This window comes from Primulina tabacum, chromosome 13, assembly GCF_025594145.1.
Source record: "Primulina tabacum isolate GXHZ01 chromosome 13, ASM2559414v2, whole genome shotgun sequence".
NCBI classification, from domain to species: Eukaryota; Viridiplantae; Streptophyta; class Magnoliopsida; order Lamiales; family Gesneriaceae; genus Primulina; species Primulina tabacum.
In genome coordinates this window covers 17,246,825-17,269,946 of record NC_134562.1, presented here as the reverse complement: position 1 = coordinate 17,269,946, position 23,122 = coordinate 17,246,825, and the positions used below count along the sequence as shown (strand labels likewise).

General features: G+C 41.2%; 1 protein-coding gene across 1 annotated transcript; it reads left to right on the top strand.

The window, feature by feature from the left end:
- The first annotated feature begins 4,873 nt into the window (after nt 1–4,873).
- LOC142521882 (uncharacterized) lies at nt 4,874–5,784 on the top strand. Its single transcript, XM_075625056.1, has 3 exons — nt 4,874–5,344; nt 5,474–5,666; nt 5,759–5,784. Exons 1-3 carry the CDS (start codon nt 4,874–4,876, stop codon nt 5,782–5,784), a joined length of 690 nt encoding a protein of 229 aa, XP_075481171.1.
- The last annotated feature ends 17,338 nt before the right edge of the window (nt 5,785–23,122 follow it).

Sequence of the window (23,122 nt, the reverse complement as noted above, 5' to 3'; positions counted from 1 at the left end):
AGCTGTATCCCTGAACCATTGAGGGTCACAAAAGCACTGGATCATTTGTTCCCGTTGAGAGAATAAATTCAAGGAGTTGAATTTATATTATGATATAGTAAATTCAAGGAGTTGAATTTATGTTAATTAAATTTTGAGAAAAATAAATTCAAGAAGTTGAATTTATGAATTTATAAAATTTGGAGAGAGTAAATTCAAGGAGTTGAATTTATAAATTTTGAGAATTTAATTTATTAAACTCAAAAGTTTAGTTTATTAAATATTAACTTAAATATAGAGGGAAGTATGTTTAATAGGCTTGTAGGAGTACAAGTTCAACATACTAAATAGTTAAAGTTCTTAATGGACTTTGATTAATCAATTAAACTAGTTGGACTAGCCTAATATATTAATCAAGTCCATTAATGTTAATTATGGTAATTAGTCATGGAATTTTTTATTCTAAAATTTTTGACCTAAAAATCAAAGCCTCTAATAATTTGGATTGTGAGATTTTTTATCATTACAACCATAATCCTCCAAATATTTAGCTTACTTGATTAATTAAATTTATTAGGTACATGTTGATTAAAGAAATATTAAGATTTCTTTATTAATATTGCATTCGAGAGCTTTTTGGAGATCATTCAAGAAACTTTCGGCAATTCCAAAAAGGCTCTCAAAATTTCTTCTCAAAACAAGAAAAATTTGGCCACTCCAAGTTTGAGAGTTGTGCCGGTTTTTTAGTGTTCTATCTCAACGAAAAATATCTTTTAATTTTTTTAGTGTAAATTAGAAGAGGAACAAATAATCCGACCGTGGACCTGATTTGGAGATCGAAGAACGTTCGTAGAGATTTATAACAAGAGCTACGTCCGCTAATACTGGAGTAGTTAGAGCCAAGTGAATTAATTCACTAAAGGTATATTTACTATACTCCCTATGAATATTTATTATTTTAAACTCATAGGAGTGCTCAAAATATTTTGAATGTCAAGATCTAAAATTTTTAAAACTTACGCTTGCGTTTGGGCACGAGAAAACCGAGATCTAACAGAAAATTCATCCGTAAGTATCAAACTTAGCGAACAAAATTTGATCATGTTCATCTAATGAAACTTAAATAACAGTAACATCATGATATTAACTGTTAGAGTAGATGCCCTGCAAGCCAACTGTTGGCTAGGGATTTTATTGACTCAGTTGTAATTAACAATCTTTATTTTAATATAATTCATTATTTCATGGTTTGTTATTTTTTTATCTGTATACCCATGTGAACAACATAGATAAAGACTTTGATTATACTTTAATACAAATAAATTGTAATTCGATGTTGAAACTCATTTGTAAATAATGTATAATCTAAATTTGTTACTAGTCGATTCAGCTGCCTAAAACATGGATAAAGGTCGCTTGAGCTCGAGACTAGCATCTGTGATGTTGTGTACCACGTTTCTTGGTGCGGACATAGAGATGTCCAAACATGCAGATGGGTAGTCATATGATGATTATACCAAACATCCCTCCCTCGGACTTTCCAAGTGGTTATCATTCATCTAGAGGATAAGTCCGTGGTTATGATTGTACACCATTAGTCCTTACGATCCGGGACAACACTGAGGCTCTATATGCTTAGGTCTGTGCTTTGACTCGTTTACCGGCTCCAGGAGAGTCATCAGGTGGCGAGGTTGGGTACAGTTACGACACATATAGGAGCAAGTGCATTGTAGTTGGAGATTCACCGCTCACCTGCGGGTGTGGATATCCTATGTGATCTGATGAAATTATAGTGCGTGGAATCTCTGGCTAGAGTACGAGATGTACGTTAGAGAAGGAAATCTCCAACCGTACATGGGATGCCAGTATTTATAGTTATCACATAGCTATCGAATTAATATGCAACCCTCGGTGAACAAATGGTTGCAGATTCGATCGGAATGTATGAGATGAAGGGACTGTACTGTACGCTAATCATAATCGACTGGTTCTTGCAGGCACTATCAGTGATACCTAGGGAATCATGGGGCGATGCTACTAGACGCTTTTACCATGATTCGATGGGTTTAATCAGAAATATGATTTCTAACATTCTCATGTTCAATTGTTGATACATAGAATGGGGCAATTAAGGGTAAGCTCAAATAAAGGATTATGTCCTGAATCACAAGGAGTTGTGAACCCACGGCTTGCTGTATCCCTGAACCATTGAAGGTCACAAAAGCACTGGATCGTTTGTTCCCGTTGAGAGAGTATAAATTCAAGATGTTGAATTTATATTATGATATAGTAAATTCAAAAAGTTGAATTTATGATAATTAAATTTTGGGAGAATAAATTCAAGAAGTTGAATTTATAATTAAATATTAAATTCAAATGTTGAATTTATAATATATTTTAATTTATTAATCTCAAAAGTTGAGTTTATAAAATATTAAATTAAAATTGATGGGGAGTATGTTTAATGGGCTTGTAGGAGTACAAGTCTAACATACTAAATAATTAAAGTTTTTAATGGACTTTGATTAATTAATTAAACTAATTGGACTAGCCCATTTAATTAATCAAGCCCATTAGTGTTAATTATGATTATTAAGTGATGACTTAATTATAAATAGGGGTAAGCAAGACATAACCCTAGCCACCACCACATGAGAATTTCGAAATTCCCTTTCCCAAAGACCTAAAATTTCGGCCACCCTTTTTGAAAGAAAAGGTTGAGCCGTCTCTCAAGTCTTGATCTCCAACACAAAAACTTCTCCCAATTTTCTAGTTCAAATTGGAAGAGGAATAGATCATCTAGTCGCGTACCTGATTAGAAGAAAAAGAAAGGAGTCTCTTGAAGAAAGTTCGTAGGGATTCATCAAGAGCTAGATCCGTCATACCGGATTAGTTGGAGTCAAGTGATTTAATAACCAAAGGTATAAAATTCTTACGTCCTATGAATGTTGATTCAATAAACCACACAAGTGCCCAAACAAAACCTATTTTGATTGTCAAAATAAAATATAAAATTTTTAAACTTCCGTTGCGTTTGGGGCACGAGAAAATCGAGATCCAACAGTGGTATCAGAGTCAGGTTTTTCTAAATCATATGGTTTTGATATTGAATAACTTATTTCTAACCACACAAGAAATTTTTTCAGAAAATTATAGCATCATAAAAATTATTTTTTTAGAAAACAAAAAAAAAAATTTTCGGATCTGCTGGGAACTGTTCCGAGCAGACCACGTGCGCGCGCAGCGCTCTGCTCGAGAAACGCGCAATGTGCGCTCACGGCGCGGCGCAGCGTGCGGAAGTCCGCACGCTGTGCGCCGCCCTGCGCGGCGTGCTGTGCGGCGCCGCGCGCGCACTGCACGAAACTTTCAGGCAGCGGGGGCGGCATCCCGGGAGTGTCTCGGGAAGCGTGCTGTATGATGTGCTTGAATTGTTTGGGCCTAGGATGCAATTTTCTGATTTTTCAAATTTTTGGATAAAATTGATATTTTTGAAAATTGGTTCAATTTTTCTTTTTGAAAATTAATTTTTAGAAAATTAATAAATTTCTTGTAAAATAAATAATTAGAATATGATTTTAATTATTTATGGTAAAATGAGTTTTACAATAAATCAATTATTATTGATTTAATTGGAAATTAAATAAAGGAGTTTATTTAATTTATTAAATTCTTTAATAATTGTGGTGGTTAGTGATAAAATTATTAAATATATGATTCATCAATTCATTAAATTTATGTTAATATTTGATATTAAATGCATGAAGGATGATCGAGAGCCTTGACCAATATATTAGGTGTATGTTAGGATATTTTACAGTTTTTATTCATTTTGTTAATATTTGATATTATTAAAGTGTGCTTGGTTTATGGCCCGTTCTCACCCCCATGAGATGTATCTCTTATGTTCCAAGGTTATTTAAATGTAATTATTAAAAATAGTGGGAGATCAAGACTGGAAGATAGTGGGCCCGATGAACAAGATGAAGACATGTAAAATATTGGAAGTTCTTGTAATAGTTGCATTAGCATCCCTGCATTCATCTAGGTTTTGGACATGGATCCATGTATGGCTCACATGGATCTAATACTGTTTGCGATCGATCATCCTTATTTATTGTCGAATGTCATATTATGATATATGCGATATATAGTAGTATGCATGTATGTATATTATTCAATAATATAGTTGCATGAATCTGGAAAACATACAAACTCGTGGTACGCGATTTTTAAACTAAAATGATGAGACAATTTTAAAATTAAAATCCCTCATTTTGAATAAATATCAAACCGAAAATTAAAATTAAAAGAGTATAATTTTTCCTTGACTTGCATCAACAGTGGTTGCATGTTGATCACTAACCGTGGACAGTGTCTGGCTCATATTATTGGGGAGGCCTGGACTCCGAAAAGCCGTGACTTCCTCCGAACATATGATGTGAATTGAGTGAAACTCCCATGACTTCGGCTCATATTATTGGGGGAACTCATGGCGACCGTCCACTACAGTTCAATATTAATGGGTTGGTTTGACACGTTAAAATAAATGACGTCATATTATTGAGTCCTTATTAAACGTGAGGACAAAACATGCGGAGGTTTCATATGGATGCAATTGGATTCTACCTTTTAGAAATTATAATTGGTTGATTTTATTCGGGATTATAATTGGCTGATTGGACTCTTCGTGACCACTAAGGAAATGAGATTTCCCTTTTTCATCAGAGGGTGGTGGAAATGTCGAAATAGTGGGAGGGAAATTTATAAAATGAAATTCATATTTTATATCTTAGAATTATTTTAAAATTATCAGTAACCATTATCTGTTTTCATTTTCAGTATATTTACGATGTCTACTCGTAACCCGCTTTCAATCATTCTCGATCAAAACAAAATGACTGGCCCTAACTATCATGACTGGTTTCGAAATTTAATGATTGTTCTGAACTCCGAAAGGATTGCGTATGTGCTTGATAAGAAGCCACCAAAAGAGGCGGCTCCTGATATCAGTAGGACTGAATTAGCTAAGCTTGAGAAACATTGGGACCGTGATCTTCAAGCTAAGAGCTACATGTTGGCTTCTATGTCGAATGAACTTCAGAGGAGGTTCGAGGAGGCGGTGAATGCTGCTGACATTCACCTTCATCTGAAAGAATGTTATGCTGTACAAACTCGTTCAGAGAGACATGCTACTGTGAAAGAACTCATGACTACACGCTTGCGAGATGGGACTTCGATCCATGAGCATGGTGTTAGGATGATTGGGCTCATAGAGAAGTTGGTGGGGCTTGACGTGGTTATTTCTAGTGAGATCTCAACTGATATTCTCTTGCTGTCTTTGTCTGTCTCGTTCGATGGATTTGTGGTTAATTTTAATATGAACAAGCTTGAGGCCACCCTTGAAGAGTTGGTCAATATTCTTAATAATTATGATGCCACAATTAAAAAGTAAAAGCCTATTCTTCTAGTGGGTTCTTTGTAAGGTACGAAAAAGGGAGCCCAAAATAAAGGCAAGAAGCGTTCTGCCCCTCCAAAGAAGAACAAGCACAACAAGAAGCCATACAAGAAACCTAATCCAGGGCCCACAATGCCTGACAAATCAGAACAAGTCTTTTTCCACTTCAACAAGCCTGGACATTGGAGGCGTAATTGCGAGGAGTATCTAGCCCAGAAGCGTTCTGGCCATGGTATGTTTTATATTGAAGTTAATGTTTCTATTAATTCCTCTTCTTGAGTATTGGATACCGGATGTGAATCTCATCTATGCAATGATTTGCAGGTGATGGGAAGAAGCAAGAGGCTTAGAGATGGTGAGACCTTTCTTAGACTAGGAAATGGAGCAAGAGTTGCTGCCACTGCCATTGGAGACGTTACTTTAATTTTGGACAATAATTTTAAGTTGTTTTTGAGAGACGTTTTATTTGTTCCTGAATTGGTTAAAAACATTATTTCTATTTCTATGCTTGATAGGGATGGTTATTCTTGTGTTTTTGCTAAAGGTGTTTGCAATTTATACAAGAATGAATGTTTGATTGGAACTGGAGAATTAACAAACGATTTCTATAACTTAAAATTAAAAGATATTCCGTTAAACAATATCCAAGCGCATACGAAAACAACAACAAACAAAAGAAAAATAGAAGACTCAAATCCCGCACAAATATGGCATGCTAGACTAGGTCATATTTCCTAAAAAGGATGCACAAGTTAGTGGGAGAAGGCATGTTTGACTTGTCAGACATAAATTCTCTACCAACTTGTGAGTCCTGTCTAAAAAGAAAAATTACTAAAACTCCATTCAATGGAAATGTGGAACGTGCGCATGGTCTATTGGATTTGATCATCACGGACGTTTGTGGCCCGCTAAGTGTTAGCACAAAATTTGGGCATTCATACTTCATTACCTTTACTGATGACTATTCGAGGTATGTGTACGTTTATTTGATGAAACAAAAATTTGAAGAATTTGAAAATTTCAAAGAATTCAGATCTGAAGTAGAAAATCAACTGGAAAGAAGTATTAAGGCACTTCGATCTGATCGAGGTGGAGAATACTTAAGTGCTAAATTTTTGGGTTATCTAAAAGAAAATGGGATTCTCTCACAGTGGACTCCACCAGCAACACCACAATTGAATGGTGTTTCTGAACATCAAAATCGAACCTTGATGGACATGGTTCAATCCATGATGGGATTCACTGAATTGCCTACATCGTTTGGGGATTTGCGCTTGAAACTGCGGCAATGTTGTTGAATAATGTCCATACTAAAGCAGTGGATAAAACACCATATTAGATATGAATGAGAAAAAATCCCAAATATTCTTACATGAGAATATGGGGATGTCCTGTTTACGTGAAGCAGACAGTGGGAGACAAATTGGATAGTGGATCCACTTTGTGCTACTTTGTAGGATATCCAAAGAATTCTGTTGGATATTATTTCTATCATCCCAATGAAGCAAAAGTGTTTGTTTCAAGAAATGCCACCTTTTTGGAAAAGGAATTTCCATTAGATAGAAAAGGCAAGATGATAGAACTTGAAGAAATTCAAGATACTCCCTCAACTATAGAAGTTGAACCCATTTCCCAAGAACCGGTAGTTGAAGTACAAGCTCCTAGAAGGTCTGATAGGGTTATTAGACCACCTGCAAGATATACGCTTCTTCATGAACAAAGCCGTGATGAGCATTGTGTTGGATGTGATCCAATGAATTTCAAAGAAGCAATATTTGATACTGATTCAACCAAATGGCTTGAATCCATGCAGTCTGAAAATGGACTCTATGTATTCAAACCAAGTCTTGACATTGGTGGATCCACCTGAGGGAATCATTCCCATAGGATGCAAATGGATCTACAAAAGAAAGCTTGGGGCGGATGGGAGGGTAGTTGTAGAGGCCCGTATTTCATATTTGAAAATTTGCGGAATTATTTAAAATTTTTCTCTTTAAATAAATAAAATGCCTCATTCATAAAATAAACTGATAAAAAGATTTAATATTTAAGGTAGCAGCGGAAGTAAATAATGTATTTAAAACAACAACTTAAAATAATTCAACAAAATAAAAACTGAGTTTGGAATAAAAATACTAAGTGCTGAAAATGAGGTCCTCAGGTTCCTACTACTGCCGACCCAAGCTAGCTCACTGGTCCCCGCTCTCGGCCTTGACTTCATCAGTACCTACAACAATCAAGTCTAGTGAGTCTAAAGACTCAGCATGCATATATCATGAATAACAAGTAAAAATATCTCAAGTCTGGCGTAACGTCAAAATATCGTGTCGTGAATAATTATAAATACATGCATAACTGAATAATCATACGTAAAATGTTTGCTCGATAGAGCTCTGTCATAAAATAGCATATCATAATTTTCTGTTGAGATAATGTCCTACGCAAGTGTCCCATAACATGAACTGAATCGTCTGATCAGACTAAACCACAGTATACTGGGCGGTAGAGATCATCACAGCCCTTGGACTGGATATCAGTACCCATACATGAACATGAACCGGTCAGTATTCATCGGGTGAAGGAATAATCCCATAAGCTGCAATCCCATGAGCGTGAGGTGGCCACAAGACATATCGCATATATCTCAAAAATAAATTTTTATATTTTATGCACGTATTATAATTATTATCTTGTTTTATTTTACCAACTGAGTTGGATCGTTCCCAGGCTCGGTGCATCCTAATCCTAACATGAGAACGTGCAAATAACTTAATTTGACCAAAACTTCGTAATTGAACCAAAAAACGGGGCCAACTAGACCAACAACTTAATTTCTAACCATGACTCCGTACCAACCCGAACCAAGATCAAACAATCATTTAGTCATGATTAAAATACACCTAAAATGATAGAAAATAAATATCAAGGGCTGTAATACACGAAAATTGTGCATGGAGGCCAAAATCATGAAACGCTCTTTCGAGAGTCACTTTGTCACGTTGCACCGTAAATTCTCGTACGACCTCTAAACTTAACCAAATCACAAACGGCAAAAAACATGACCTTCCTAACTTGATGAGATAATTTCCAGTCCAAGGCCATAGGCTAAAAGCCAACCAAGAACTCGAAACAAGCTTCTGAATCGAAGGCAAAGTTGCTGTCAAAATACAGCAGCGACTGTTGTGCTTTCTTGCTTCGTTTACGAGGCTATTGGCCATTGGGGCTTGAACCACCAACCAGAGCCTCTACCCAACATACTAAGGTATGGTTTGAACCATGGCTAAGGGCTCTAGGCCAACCACAATCCAAGCCAACACCTACGCCAAACCCAAGCTCCACCCGAGGACACGCATTGCACGCGTGGGATGTCTTGCTTGTTCTTGCAGTCATGTATCATTCCAGTGGCCATAGGATCAACCATGGCATGATCTAGACATCATGAGGTATTGTGTGAACCATGGATAAGGGCTACAAAGCCAGCCAAGATCCACACCATCCCCTAAATTTGAAACTACACATGCAGGAAAAGAAAGGGGACGAAGGGGGCTTGTCTTGTTTTGTTTTGAAAACCGATGAAGCCATGGACCAAACCTTGAAAGGCCGACTTGGTCACGTCTTAAACATACTAGGGAAGAGTTCTAATCATGGTTACAGGCCTTAGGCCAACCAAGATCCGAACCCTCGCCTTAGACAAGCAAGAATCAGAAATTGAGACTCATAAATTGCAACATGGGGTGTTGCTGTCAACAATGGTTTCGTTGGGGTGCATGGACCGCAACCAATGGACCAACAACTCTCTAAAAAATCCTAGTACAAGCCTAGATGCAGCCTTGAACGCCTAGAACTGAGCCACACCCTGAAATCATCAAAAACATACCAGCCGTGAAGTGCAAGGAAAGAGCCGAAATATCCTGTGCAGATTTTTGAAACTTTCTTGACATGATTTCGGTTTTATCATGGATCAAGCACATGTAATGGTTTAAAAATAGATATATAACTTGATTGAAGAGCAAATAAATAATATAGACATGCCTGAAATTTGTTTTGAAAAGAAAACAAATTAAACAACGACACGACGCGGCGGAGACGGAGTTCTCTTTTCTTACTAGTTTTCTCTCTTATTTTCTGGACGCTATCCCACGATTTATTTGCTGAATGATGCTCTGAAATTTTTGAGATTGAGGAGAGGGAAATGGCTAGGAGATGAATGGAAGTTTGCAAGATAAAAGGGAGAGAATAAGTCTTGCTAACTTTTTAGTTTGTGAGATAAAGAATGATATGACATATCAAAGGATTTGAGGGAGATTGAGGGGTGAGAGGGCTGATTATTTCTATCAAATAAGGGTAGAAATATTGCTTAATTGTTTACTTATTGGTGATTAAAAGGTGGGGGAATTATCCACCAAGTAAAGAATAAGGAAATGAATCCAAGGTGGTGAGTTGTCAAAACAAATTTTGAATTGTTTAAGGGGGCCGAAATCTTGCTTTCAAAAATGGGTAGGAAAATTACTTAATTAATAATTATTGGGATTAAAATGAGGGAATTAACTAGGCCATGAAAGGATAAAGAAAGATATCAAAAAATGGAGAGTTGCCAACTTAATTAAATCCTATAAGGGTAATTGATACGAATCTGACCGGGTGTTACGTGCTAATGGTTGAAAGGAGATTTAAGATGCGTTGTTGCCTCGGACTTTCAAGCTTGATTGTGATTAAAGATGATGAATCAAGCATATTCAAGCAAGTGGTGGAGTTCAACAAAGAATATAACGAAGGACCTATAACGAGGGGACTTATCAAGAAGTTTAAAGAAGCACTTCAAGGATTCATGGTGAGCTACCAAGGAAGTTCAACAAATGGTGTGTCTAAATTAGAGGAGCTTGGGGAACATGGACACAATAATGGAAGTGTTTGAAATGCCATTCAAGTGATAAAAGACCATGAGGACAGCAGCACGCGCGCACCCGCGCCAGAAACGGCGCAGCCGCGCGCGCAAGGCAGCTCTAGGCGCGCCACCGCGCCACGAATGGCGCAGCCGCGCGTGCCCATGCGCACGCCCCTGCGCGTAAACACGTGCTGCCGCACGCACAGGCAGAACTTCGCGCGCCCCTGCGCGTAAACACGCGCTACCGCGCACCTTGGCAGAACTTCGCGCGCCACAGCGCGAGATCATGCGCAGCCGCGCGTCCTTCCGTGTCAAAATTGTTATCTACTTTTATTAAGCCTTTTCACACAACTTTTCTTGTATTTTATTGTTTATATAATGCATTGTAAGGACCATGAACGAAATTATTGAATGATATAAGAAAAAACTTGAGGTTCTCTCAATTTTCAAAGCTTTTAGCTTTGTTCTTCACAAGAAGAAAACCAAATCAAACTTATCAAAGATTTTCATCTTTGTGGCGTTTGTCGATTGTTTTTCGCTCGGATTGTCAAAACAAGATCTTTGAAGGTTCGTTTGAAATTCAATTGTCTTATCGTTGATATTTGTTGCTAAGTTTTAATAACTTAGATGTGAATATCACAAACCGTTACTTGTTTCAAAAGATCGGGACAACAAATCGATCCTTGTTTGTTATTGAGTCGAGGGTGCGATTTCGATAATCGTGTTTGCTTCTCATTCATACGAGGTTTCGCATCAGTAATGGCCGAAAATTACAAGATAATGGAGAGAAAATATTGCTTAAATATTTTATTTTACATCTTTAGAGTTTTATCTACCCATTAATAATTTAGTGAATTAATAAATTAATCATTGAACCTAAAAGAACTTATTTACTACTTATTTCGAATAAATTAATAAATCCTTAAACCTTCTTTTTCCATTAAAATAAATTATTCTTTATCTTAAATAAATTATAGGAATGTTTTCTTAATATTAAATTTTATCTCAATACTCCAACTCCAGTCCGGCCTCACTTATTTAACTGAAAAGATAAAACTATACTCATGCGATTTAAAATAAATAATCAAGACTAAATAACTTTAAAATTCCCAAAAAAATAAAGAAATCATTTTAATTTAAATAATAGTAATTATGCATGGCCTATACGTAGTCTGGTTTAACGGGTTCTACAACTCTCCCCCCCTTAAAAGAAATTTCGTCCTCGAAATTAAAACTTACCGAATAACTCGGGATACTGACTCCTCATCTCTAGCTCAGACTCCCACGTAGCTTCCTCCTCTGAATGATTAAGCCATTTGACTTTCACTCGCCTAACCAGCTTGTTCCGAAGCTTCTTCTCCTGTCTGTCTAAGATTTTCTCTGGTCTCTCTTCATACGACAGGTTCGGAGTGAGCTGCAACGGTTGAAAATTCAGGACATGCGAAGGATTCGCCATATACTTCCTCAGCATAGAGACGTGGAACACATTGTGTACTCCGGCCAGATTCGGCGGAAGAGCAACACGATAAGCTAGCGTCCCAACCCTTTCGAGGATCTCAAAGGGTCCGATGAATCTCGGACTGAGCTTTCCTTTCTTCCCGAACCGCATGACACTTTTCATAGGTGCTACCTTCACAAAAACATGGTCGCCAACGGAAAACTCTAGATCTCTCCTCCTCTGATCCACATAACTCTTCTGTCGACTCTGAGCAATCCTCATCCTATCACGGATCTTGACTACTACATCGGCAGCCTGCTGAATGATCTCCGGACCCAATTCTTCTCTCTTCCCTACTTCATCCCAATGAACGGGCGATTTGCACTTACGACCATACAGTGCTTCATACGGAGCCATACCTATAGACAACTGAAAGCTGTTGTTATAGGTGAACTCTACCAATGGCAAGTTCGATTCCCAACTCCCTGAGAATTCCATGACACAAGCACGGAGAAGATCTTCCAAAATCTGGATAACTCTCTCTGACTGCCCATCTGTCTGAGGGTGGAAAGCTGTGCTAAACAACAACTTCGTACCCACTGCTGGATGCAGAATCTTCCAAAATGAGGAAGTGAATCTAAGATCTCGGTCAGACACGATAGAAACGGGAATACCATGAAGTCTTACTATCTCTCGGATATACAGCTTTGCATACTGAATCATGGTGAAAGTCGTCTTAATAGGCAAGAAGTGCGCTGATTTGGTAAGACGTTCAACAATCACCCAGATAGCATTTGATCCTCTGACTGACTTCGGCAAACCGGTCACGAAGTCCATGGTAATATTCTCCCACTTCCACTCGGGAATAGGAAGAGGATTGAGCAAGCCTGCTGGTCTCTGGTGCTCCGCTTTCACTAGCTGGCACGTCAGACACTCGGATACAAAACGTCGGATATCCTTCTTCATCCCTGGCCACAAATACAACAACTGCAGATATTTGTACATCTTCGTACTCCAAGGATGAATAGAGTACGGCAACATATGGGCCTCTGATAGAATATCTGCTCGAATAGAATCACTGCTAGGAACTCACATTCTGTCTCGGTATCTCACAATACCATCGCTAACTGTATACAAGAAACTGTCCTTGGCCTCATCTCTCTGCTTCCACTTTGCCAACTGCTCATCTGTTGACTCACCACTGCGAATACGGTCTAGAAGAGAAGACTGAATCGTCAAAGTAGATAGACGGGGAACTCTACCTCGAGGATAAGTCTCTAGATCGAACCTCTGTATCTCAGACTTAAGAGGCCTCGAAATTGCTAGATGAGCCATCACTGAAATTTTCCTGCTCAATGCATCCGCAACTACATTAGCTTTATCCGGGTGGTAGCTAATGTCACAGTCATAGTCCTTTACTAGCTCCAACCAACGCCTCTGACGCATATTCAGCTCTTTCTGCGTAAAGAAGTACTTGAGGCTCTTATGGTCGGTAAAGATCTGGCACTTCTCTCCGTACAAATAATGCCTCCAAATCTTCAAGGAAAAAACTATGCCGACCAACTCTAGATCGTGGGTAGGGTAGTTCTTCTCATGTATTTTCAACTGTCGAGAAGCATACGCTATCACCTTCCCATGCTGCATCAACACTGCGCCTAAACCGAGCTTCAAAGCATCGGTATACAAAACGAACTCGCCAGGCCCTGACGGCATGGCCAAAACTGGCGCTGAGATAAGAGCTTGCTTCAAAGTATCGAAGCACTTCTGACACTCATCGCTTCACACAAATTCAACATTCTTCTTTGTCAACAACGTGAGTGGAACTGCGATAGAGGAGAATCCCTGAATAAACTTCCGGTAATATCCTGCTAGCCCAAGGAAACTACGAATCTCTGATGCATTCTGCGGCACAACCCAACCTCTGACTGCTGCAACTTTCGCTGGGTCTACCTCAATACCGCTGCTAGAAATGATGTGGCCTAAGAACGCCACCTTCTCTAACCAAAATTCGCATTTACTGAACTTCGCGAATAACTTATGCTTCTGTAGGGTCTGCAAAACTGCGGTCAGATGTCTGCTGTGATCCTCTTGATTCTTTGAGTAGACGAGAATGTTGTCTATGAATACTATCAAAAACTGATCAAGATACGGACGAAATACGCGATTCATGAGATCCATGAAGATCGCTGGTGCATTCGTCAAACCGAACGGCATCACAAGAAACTCGAAGTGGCCATAACGAGTCCTAAAAGCGGTCTTGAGAACATCGGCGTCTTTCACCCTCAACTGGTGATAGCTAGAACGCAGATCGATCTTAGAGAATACTGAAGCTCCCTGTAACTGATCAAATAGATCTTCAATCCTCGGAAGTGGGTATTTGTTCTTCACTTTAACCTTGTTCAACTCCTGGTAATCAAGGCAAATCCTCATCGTACCATCCTTCTTCTTCACAAACAAGACTGGCGCGCCCCATGGTGAAAAACTCGGGCGAATGAATCCTTGTCAAGAAGTTCTTGAATCTGCTTCTTAAGTTCTGCCATCTCTGTCGGTGCTAATCGGTAAGGTGCTTTGGAGATCGGAGCCGTACCTGGCATAAGCTCAATAGAAAAATCCACCTCTCGCTCGGGTGGCATACCAGAGACGTCGTCAGGAAAAACGTCTAGAAAATCCCTAACAATTGGGACATCGGAGGCTGATTGACTGGGTGCCTCGGGAACGGATACAAAAGTCGCTAAGAACGTTCGACACCCTCTATGCATGAGCTTCCTAGCGTGGACACAAGATATAAAATGCGGTAAATGAAAGTACATGTCTGGTTCGAATAAGAACTGCTCCATCCCAGGCGGTCGGACTAGAATAGATCTCCGCTGAAAGTCGATCAAAACCCTGTTCCTTAGTAGCCAGTCCATACCCAGAATGATATCAAACTCTGGCATCGGCAAAACGATAAGATCCGCATAAAAAAGGTTGCCATGAAGCTCGAGGTCTATGTCTCGGATCACATTAGTAGCTGCCAGCTTCTCTTCAGAAGGCAGTACTACCGAATAGGCTACATCTAGCCCGATGGTCTTGACCTTGAGAAAATCAGCAAAGGTCTCCGAAATGAACGAATGAGTAGCCCCTCAATCTATCAAGGCTTTCGTAGGTGAACCAGCTATGAAAATTCTCCCTGAAAGATGGGAACACTAAGCTGAACCCAATAGTTACAAGAACTAAACTTATAGACATGCGAAGGCCAAATTTCTTCTAAACTAAATTCCCGAAGATAACACTGATTAGAGCATGCAATCCTATCACAATTTATAAGTTTAAAATATCAACCCCAAAACATAAATTCCCAAATACAAACTTAAAGCTTAAAGGTACCTATCATGAGCATGGTCTCCGGGTTCGTCTCCGTTGCATGGAGAGCAAAGACTCTGTCTTGGGTAGGCAGATTCCCCTGCGGGCATTGCTGCAGCAAGTGGTCTGGACTACCACACTTGTACCATGTAGCACCCGTAAATCAGTAGACGTTTAAGCCATGCATAATTCTAGATTTTTAAATTTAATTGACTTCATTGCATGATTATTTTAAATCCATTTATTTGAAGTTAATTATTCATTATTTCAGTTCAGTAGTTTGATTTTTAGCATTTCAGTTATTTCAGTGAGGCCGGACCGGAGTCGGAGTTTTGAGGTAGAATTTAAGATTCGAGAAATAAATTCCAGAAGTTAATTTAGCTAGCAAGTAAGTTCATTAAAGCTAGTAAGGGAGGTTTGAGGATTTAATTTAATTATTTGAGGTGATTAAGAAATGAGCTCATTTAAGTTATTTAATTAAGGGGTTAGCTCACTAAATTATTTAAAGGATTAGTAAGGCTTTCAAGGATTATTAGTTGACTAGATAACCATCACTTCCCACTCATTTTATTAGCATAATTTCGGCCCCTTAGTTGCTAGGCAACTCAATTGCCAACTCATCAACCTTTTGACCATTTCTTTGCATGTAAGTTGAAGGATAATTCTAGGATTTTTGGGAGCACAATTTAATTAATTAATGGACATATCCTAGTCTAGAATCAAGAGAGAATTCGGCCACTACCTCCTAGAAGCATCCACCAACTCATTTGATATCAAACCATAATTCAAAATTCAAATTTGGGAAGACTTGGTCTTGATTCTTTCCTTATATCTTGCACCCACTTTCCTCACCCTCCTAACCATTTTTTCCCCCCTCTCCTTTTCGAAAATTCAGAGTGAAATCAGACCCCTTTTCAGTAGAAAAAACGTGAATAATAGCTAGGGAGAAAGGGAGAAAAATCGAGAGCAAGAAAGGTAGACAAGAAGCGCTCAATCTCCTCCGTGCCGCGTCGTTGTCGTTTCGTTCGTTTTCTTTCGAAACGAAACCAGGCATGTCTAGATTTCTTTCAAACCTCAATCAAGTCATATTATCATTTATTTTTCAGTACATGATCATGTTTATTCAAGTAAAAATCGAGATCCAAGTCAAAACATTTTGAAACCACACATGCAGAATTTTCGATTTCCTTGGCAAGCTTCACGATTTCTTTTGGTTTGTGAGTTTCAGGTATTGGATCGACTCCAGGCTCCCAAGGCGGCTTGTATACATGTAGTAGGATGCATTAGGACCATGTTGGTCCATTCAAACCAGCCCCATGCTTGCTGGAAATTCAGAATGACAGCAACCTCCCCATAGGTGCAGAAATGTTGTTCGAAAAATTCAGTTTGTTGTCATGGAGGAAGGATCTGATCTTGGCTGCCCCAAGGGCCTATAGCCATGGTTGGATCACTTCCCTAGCATGTCTAAGACGTGACTAAGTTGCCCTTTTGGTGGCTTGGTCCATGGTTCATCGGTTTTTAATCAAAACGTCACAACAGCCCCTATACCCCTTCGGCTTCTTCATTTGTTCAGCTTTTGGTTCGTTCTTTTGTTGCTTGGTATGGATCTTGGTTGGCCTATGGCTCTTAGCCACGGTTCATATCATGCTCCTAGATGTCTAGATCATGCCATGGTCAATCAAATGGCCACTGGAACGACGCAAGACATCGATCATAGCATAAACACTACACACGCATGCAGGTTGCTCTCGGTTGGACCCTTCGGTTAAGATTTGGTGTGATGCGGATTGTGGCTGGCCTATGGCCCTTAGCCATGGTTCAAATCATTCCTTGGGATGTTGGTAAGAGTCTCTGGTCGGTGGTTCACTTCCCTAATGGCCGATAGCCTCGAAACCAACGCAAGTCTTGTAGTTGCGCAGCTGCTGGAAATTACAGCAAGTTGCTGTGTCGGTTCAGAGGCTCGTTCGAGTTCTTGGTTGGCTTTTAGCCCATGGCCTTGGACTGGACAGTGCCTCATTGAGTTAGGAAGGTCATGTTTTTGACCGTTTGTCATTTGGATCATTTTTGAGGTCGTACGAGAATTTACGGTGCAATGTGCCAAATTGACTCTCGAAAGAGCGTTTCGTGTTTTGGCCTCCATTCCACCTAGATTTCGACCCTATCATTTTAGGAACATTATTTTATGATTTTTCAGCATATTTTAATCATGACTATACGTCGGTTCAGGTTGGCTCGGAGTCATGATTAAATGCGAAGTCATTAGGCGTCATAGTCGCATCTTTTGAACGTAAATTGCATAGTTGGTCATGTTTAAGCTATTGCATACTTTTCATGGCACAGTTAGGTTGCAGCGAGCCTGGGGACGATCCAATCCAATCCAGTTGGTAAAATTACAGGAATTTTCATTACGCCAGTTAATTATTTTACGTGCATTAAATAGAAAATGATTATTTTTGAGATTTATGCGATATGGCTTGTGGTTCATTCATTATGTGGGAGTGTTATTTTATACGGTCGCCAGTGACCGATCAGTTCAGTATGGTACCACCCGGTCGCCAGTGACCGGCCAGCCCAGTTCAGTTTCAGCCTCCCCGGTAGCCAGTTACCGATCAGTTCAGCTTAGTGCAGTGGCCACAGGCGTAAAACATAATCTCAACAGAAAATTTTACCAGTTATTTCAGTACAGGCTCCCAGGAGCAAATATTTTTACTGTGATTATCAGTTCAGTTATGCACGTATTATAATTGCTCAGTACAGATTATTTTCAGTATGCCTCAGGACATGATATTTTACCCCATGCATATTTTAAATTTAGATTTTTACTCGTTAGATGCGATTTATGCATGCTGAGTCTTTAGGCTCACTAGACTTGATTGTTGTAGGTACTGATGAGGCCAGGGCCGAGGGCGGGGACCAGTGAGCCAGCTTGGGTCTGCAGTAGTGGCACCCGAGGACCTCAGTGCAGCAGTTGTTATTTTATTCCGCAAACAATTTTTATCAGTCGTTGGAAAATTTTTAAATTGTTGTTGTTGGCAAAACTTTATTTTCTTCCACTGCTATTATTTTAAACATTGAACTTGATTCCCCAGTGATTTTATGAATGAGGCCATTTAAGTTCTTTCAAAAAGAAAATTTTTAATTTTCCGCAAATTTAAAGAAAGGAGTTTTAGGCCCTTTACAGTTGGTATCAGAGCGGAGGTTCTGTATAGGGTTTCACTACTACTGACCGCGAGAAGCTCACGAAGCCACGTCTTCGGTCTGTAAGTTTTTCAGTTCAGCATTTTGTTCAGCATTTCAGTTAAAGCATGAATTATTTTGTCAGCATGCTTCCAGATTTTCAGTACTTCAGTGTTCATTTAAAATAAATTATGGAATTATGCATGTTAGTTACGTATGGGTTATGTTGGAACAGTATGCCCCCTAGACGCATTTTAGAGCGCAACAGAGAGGAGGAGCATCGCCGAGAGGACAGGGAGGAACGTAGACCGGGGGGAGTCCTACCACCTCCTCCACCGCCACCACCGGACATGAGTGCCCAGATGTTAGCTGGGATGGCACAGTTCTTCGCACAGTTTGCGGGGGGCAATGCCGCAGCCGTAGCCGCAGCCGCAGCCAGGCCGACAGGGCCCGAGGCTGTTTATGAGCGATTCATGAAGATGCGCCCGAAGGAATTCTCTGGGACATCTGACCCCATGGTTGCCGAGGGATGGATCAAATCCCTCGAGGTCATCTTTGAGTTTATGGAGCTGGGGGACGCAGACCGAGTCCGATGTGCCACCTACCTGTTCACTGGAGACGCCCGCTTATGGTGGGAAGGAGCTTCGGTAGCCCTGACCTTGGCTACACTTTCTTGGACCCGTTTTACGGAGGTTTTCTACTCCAAGTATTTTGCTGAGGAGGTTCGCACCAGGCTGACCACCGAGTTCATGAGCCTGAGACAGGGGGATATGACGGTTACGGAGTTTATCCGTAAGTTCGAGAGGGGCTGTCACTTTGTGCCCCTGATCGCGAATGATGCCAGAGCCAAGCTGATGCACTTCCTGGTGGGTTTACGGCCGATCTTGCGGCGGGATGTTAGGGTATCTGACCCTGCTAATTATGAGATTGCCGTCTCCAAGGCCTTAGCCGCAGAGCAGGATCTGCGGGATATCGAGAGGGATCGCCAGGGCAAGCGCCCAGTCCAGGCACCGCACCGCCCTCCTCCTCATCAGCATCAGCAGCAGAATAAGAGGCCTTTTCATGGACCGCCCAGGAACCGAGGCCAGCAGCAGCAGCAGCAGCAGCGGGGACGCCCAGCCCCGAGGACTCAGGAGCACCCAGTTTGTCCCAGGTGCTCACGTCGCCATCCTGGAGCATGTATGGCTGGCTCAGGAAAGTGTTTTAAGTGTGGCAGTCCAGACCACATGTTGCTGCAGTGCCCTCAGAGGAATCTGCCTACCCAAGGCAGAGTTTTTGCTCTCCATGCCGCGAAAACCAACCCGGAGACTATGTTGTTGACAGGTACCTTTAAACTTTAAGTTATTCTTCGAATTTCAGCATTTTGGGAATCGGGATTTAGATTTTTGAACTTAGAACTGTTATAGGATTGCATGCTCTACTCAGATTTATTTCAGAGTAATTAAGCTAGAGGAACCTTGACCTTTGCATGTCTATAAGTTTAGATCTTGTAGTGGGATTCAACTTAGAGCTCCGCTCTTTCAGGGAGAATTTTTATATCTGGTTCCGCTACCAAGGCCTTGATAGATTCAGGGGCCACTCACTCGTTTATTTCGGAGGTCTTTGCAAACTTTCTCAAGATCCAGACCATTGGGCTGGATACAGCCTTTTCAGTAGTGTTGCCGTCAGGCGAGGAGATGGCAGCCACCAATGTTATCCGAGATATAGACCTTGAGCTGCACGGTAATCTTGTTTATGCGGATCTGATCGTGTTACCGATGCCGGAATTTGACATCATCCTAGGGATGGACTGGCTATTGAGGAACAGAGTGTTGATAGACTTCCAGCGGAGATCCGTTCTTGTCCGACCGCCTGGAATGGAGCAGTTCTTATTTGAGCCGGACAGGTACTTTTCTTTACCGCGCATTATTCCATATGTTCAGGCTAGGAAACTCATGCATAGAGGGTGTCGGGCATTTCTAGCGACCTTTTTATCTGTCCCCGAGGAACCCAGCCAGTCAGCCTCAGATGTTCCGATTGTCAGAGATTTCTTAGACGTTTTTCCCGAAGACGTCTCTGGTATGCCACCCGAGAGAGAGGTGGAGTTTTCCATTGAGCTTATGCCAGGTATGGCTCCGATATCCAAAGCGCCGTACCGACTAGCACCGACAGAGATGGCAGAGCTTAAGAAGCAGATTCAGGAACTTCTCGACAAGGAGTTCATTCGCCCGAGCTTTTCTCCATGGGGCGCGCCGGTCTTATTTGTGAAAAAGAAGGATGGCTCGATGAGGCTTTGCATTGACTACAGGGAGTTGAACAGGGTTACAGTGAAGAATAAATACCCACTGCCGAGGATTGAGGATCTGTTTGACCAGTTGCAGGGAGCTTCGATTTTCTCCAAGATAGATCTGCGTTCCGGTTATCACCAGTTGAGGGTGAGAGATGCTGATGTCTCGAAGACAGCTTTCAGGACTCGTTATGGCCACTACGAGTTCCTAGTGATGCCGTTCGGTCTGACGAATGCGCCAGCGATCTTCATGGATCTGATGAATCGCGTATTTCAGCCGTACCTCGACCAGTTTGTGATAGTGTTCATAGATGACATTCTCGTCTACTCCAAGAGTCGGGAGGAGCACAGCAGGCATCTGACCACAGTGTTGCAGACATTGCAGAAACACAAACTATTCGCAAAGTTCAGTAAGTGCGAATTCTGGTTAGAGAAGGTGGCGTTCTTGGGCCACATTGTTTCTAGCAGTGGCATTGAGGTAGACCCGGCGAAAGTTGCAGCAGTCAGAGATTGGGTTGTGCCTCAGAATGCATCATAGATCCGCAGTTTTCTTGGGCTAGCAGGATATTACAGGAAGTTCATTCAGGGATTCTCATCCATTGCCGTTCCACTCACAGCACTGACCAAGAAAAATGTAAAGTTTGTGTGGAGCGAGGAGTGTCAGAAGAGCTTCGATACTTTGAAGCAAGCTCTTATCTCAGCACCCGTTTTGGCTGTACCGTCAGGATTCGGCGAGTTTGTCCTTTATACCGATGCTTCGAAGCTTGGTTTAGGTGCAGTTTTGATGCAGCATGCGAGAGTGATAGCGTATGCTTCTCGACAGCTGAAAATCCACGAGAAGAATTACCCTACCCATGATCTGGAGTTAGCGGCCGTAGTTTTTGCTTTGAAGATTTGGAGGCACTATCTGTATAGAGAGAAGTGTCAGATCTTTACCGACCACAAAAGCCTCAAGTATTTCTTTACGCAGAAGGAGCTGAACATGCGTCAGAGGCGTTGGTTGGAGCTTGTGAAAGACTACGATTGTGACATTAGCTACCACCCGGGCAAAGCTAATGTAGTTGCGGATGCTTTGAGCAGGAAAGTCGTAGTGATGGCTCATTTGACGATTCAGAAACCTCTTCAGATCGAGATGCAGAGGTTTGATCTTGAGACTTACCCTCGAGGTAGAGTTCCTCGTCTATCTACCTTGACCATTCAGTCTTCCCTTTTGGACCGTATTCGCAGTGGTCAGACCGCAGATGAGCAGTTGGCACAGTGGAAGAAGAGAGATGAAGCCAAGGGCAGTGTTTTGTATTCAGTCAGCGACGGTATTGTGAGATACCGAGAGAGGATATGGGTTCCTAGCAGTGATTCTATCTGAGCAGACATCTTATCAGAGACCCATACGTCCCCGTACTCCATTCACCCTGGGAGTACGAAGATGTACAAAGATCTGCAGCTTTTGTATTGGTGGCCAGGGATGAAGAAGGACATCAGGCATTTTGTATCCGAGTGCCTGACTTGCCAGTTAGTGAAGGCCGAGCATCAGAGACCAGCAGGTTTGCTCAAGCCTCTTCCTATTCCCGAGTGGAAGTGGGAGAACATTACCATGGACTTTGTGACCGGATTGCCGAGGTCAGCCAGAGGATCGAATGCTATCTGGGTGATTGTAGATCGTCTTACCAAATCAGCGCACTTCTTGCCTATTAAGACGACTTTCACCATGGTTCAGTATGCAGAGCTGTATATCCGAGAGATAGTCCGACTCCATGGTATTCCAGTTTCTATCGTATCCGACAGAGATCCCAGATTCACTTCCTCGTTTTGGAAGAGTTTGCATTCGACTATGGGTACGAAGTTGCTGTTTAGCACAGCTTTCCATCCGCAGACAGATGGACAGTCGGAGCGAGTTATTCAGATCTTAGAGGATCTTCTCCGTGCTTGCGTCATTGATTTCTCTGGGAGTTGGGAGTCGAACTTACCATTGGTAGAGTTCACCTATAACAACAGTTTCCAGTCGTCTATAGGTATGGCTCCGTATGAGGCGCTGTATGGCCGCAAGTGTAGATCTCCTGTTCATTGGGATGAAGTAGGAGAGAGAGCAGAGTTGGGTCCAGAGATTGTTCAGCAGGCAGCAGATGTAGTAGTCAAGATCCGTGATAGAATGAGGACTGCTCAGAGTCGACAGAAGAGTTATGCCGATCAGCGGAGGAGAGAGTTAGAGTTTGCAGTGGGCGATCATGTCTTCGTGAAAGTGACACCTATGAAGGGTGTCATGAGATTTGGCAAGAAAGGGAAGCTCAGTCCGAGATACATTGGACCGTTTGAGATCCTTGACAGAGTTGGGACGCTAGCGTATCGTGTGGCTCTTCCGCCGAATCTGGCCGGAGTACACAATGTCTTTCACGTCTCCATGCTGAGGAAGTATATGGAAAATCCTTCGCATGTGCTGAATTTCGAGCCGTTGCAGCTTACTCCGAACTTATCTTATGAGGAGAGACCCGTGCAGATCCTAGACAGACAGGAGAAGAAACTTCGGAACAAGCTCGTTAAGCGAGTCAAAGTCAAATGGCTCAACCATTCAGAGGAGGAAGCTAC

Excerpts from the sequence above, each read along its gene's own strand:
- LOC142521882 (XM_075625056.1), top strand. The coding sequence starts at position 4,874 with ATGACTGGCCCTAACTATCATGACTGGTTTCGAAATTTAATGATTGTT. Across the intron at positions 5,345-5,473 it reads TCTCGTTCGATGGATTTGTG|GGAGCCCAAAATAAAGGCAA; the intron begins GTTAATTTTAAT and ends GGTACGAAAAAG. Across the intron at positions 5,667-5,758 it reads CCAGAAGCGTTCTGGCCATG|GTGATGGGAAGAAGCAAGAG; the intron begins GTATGTTTTATA and ends AATGATTTGCAG.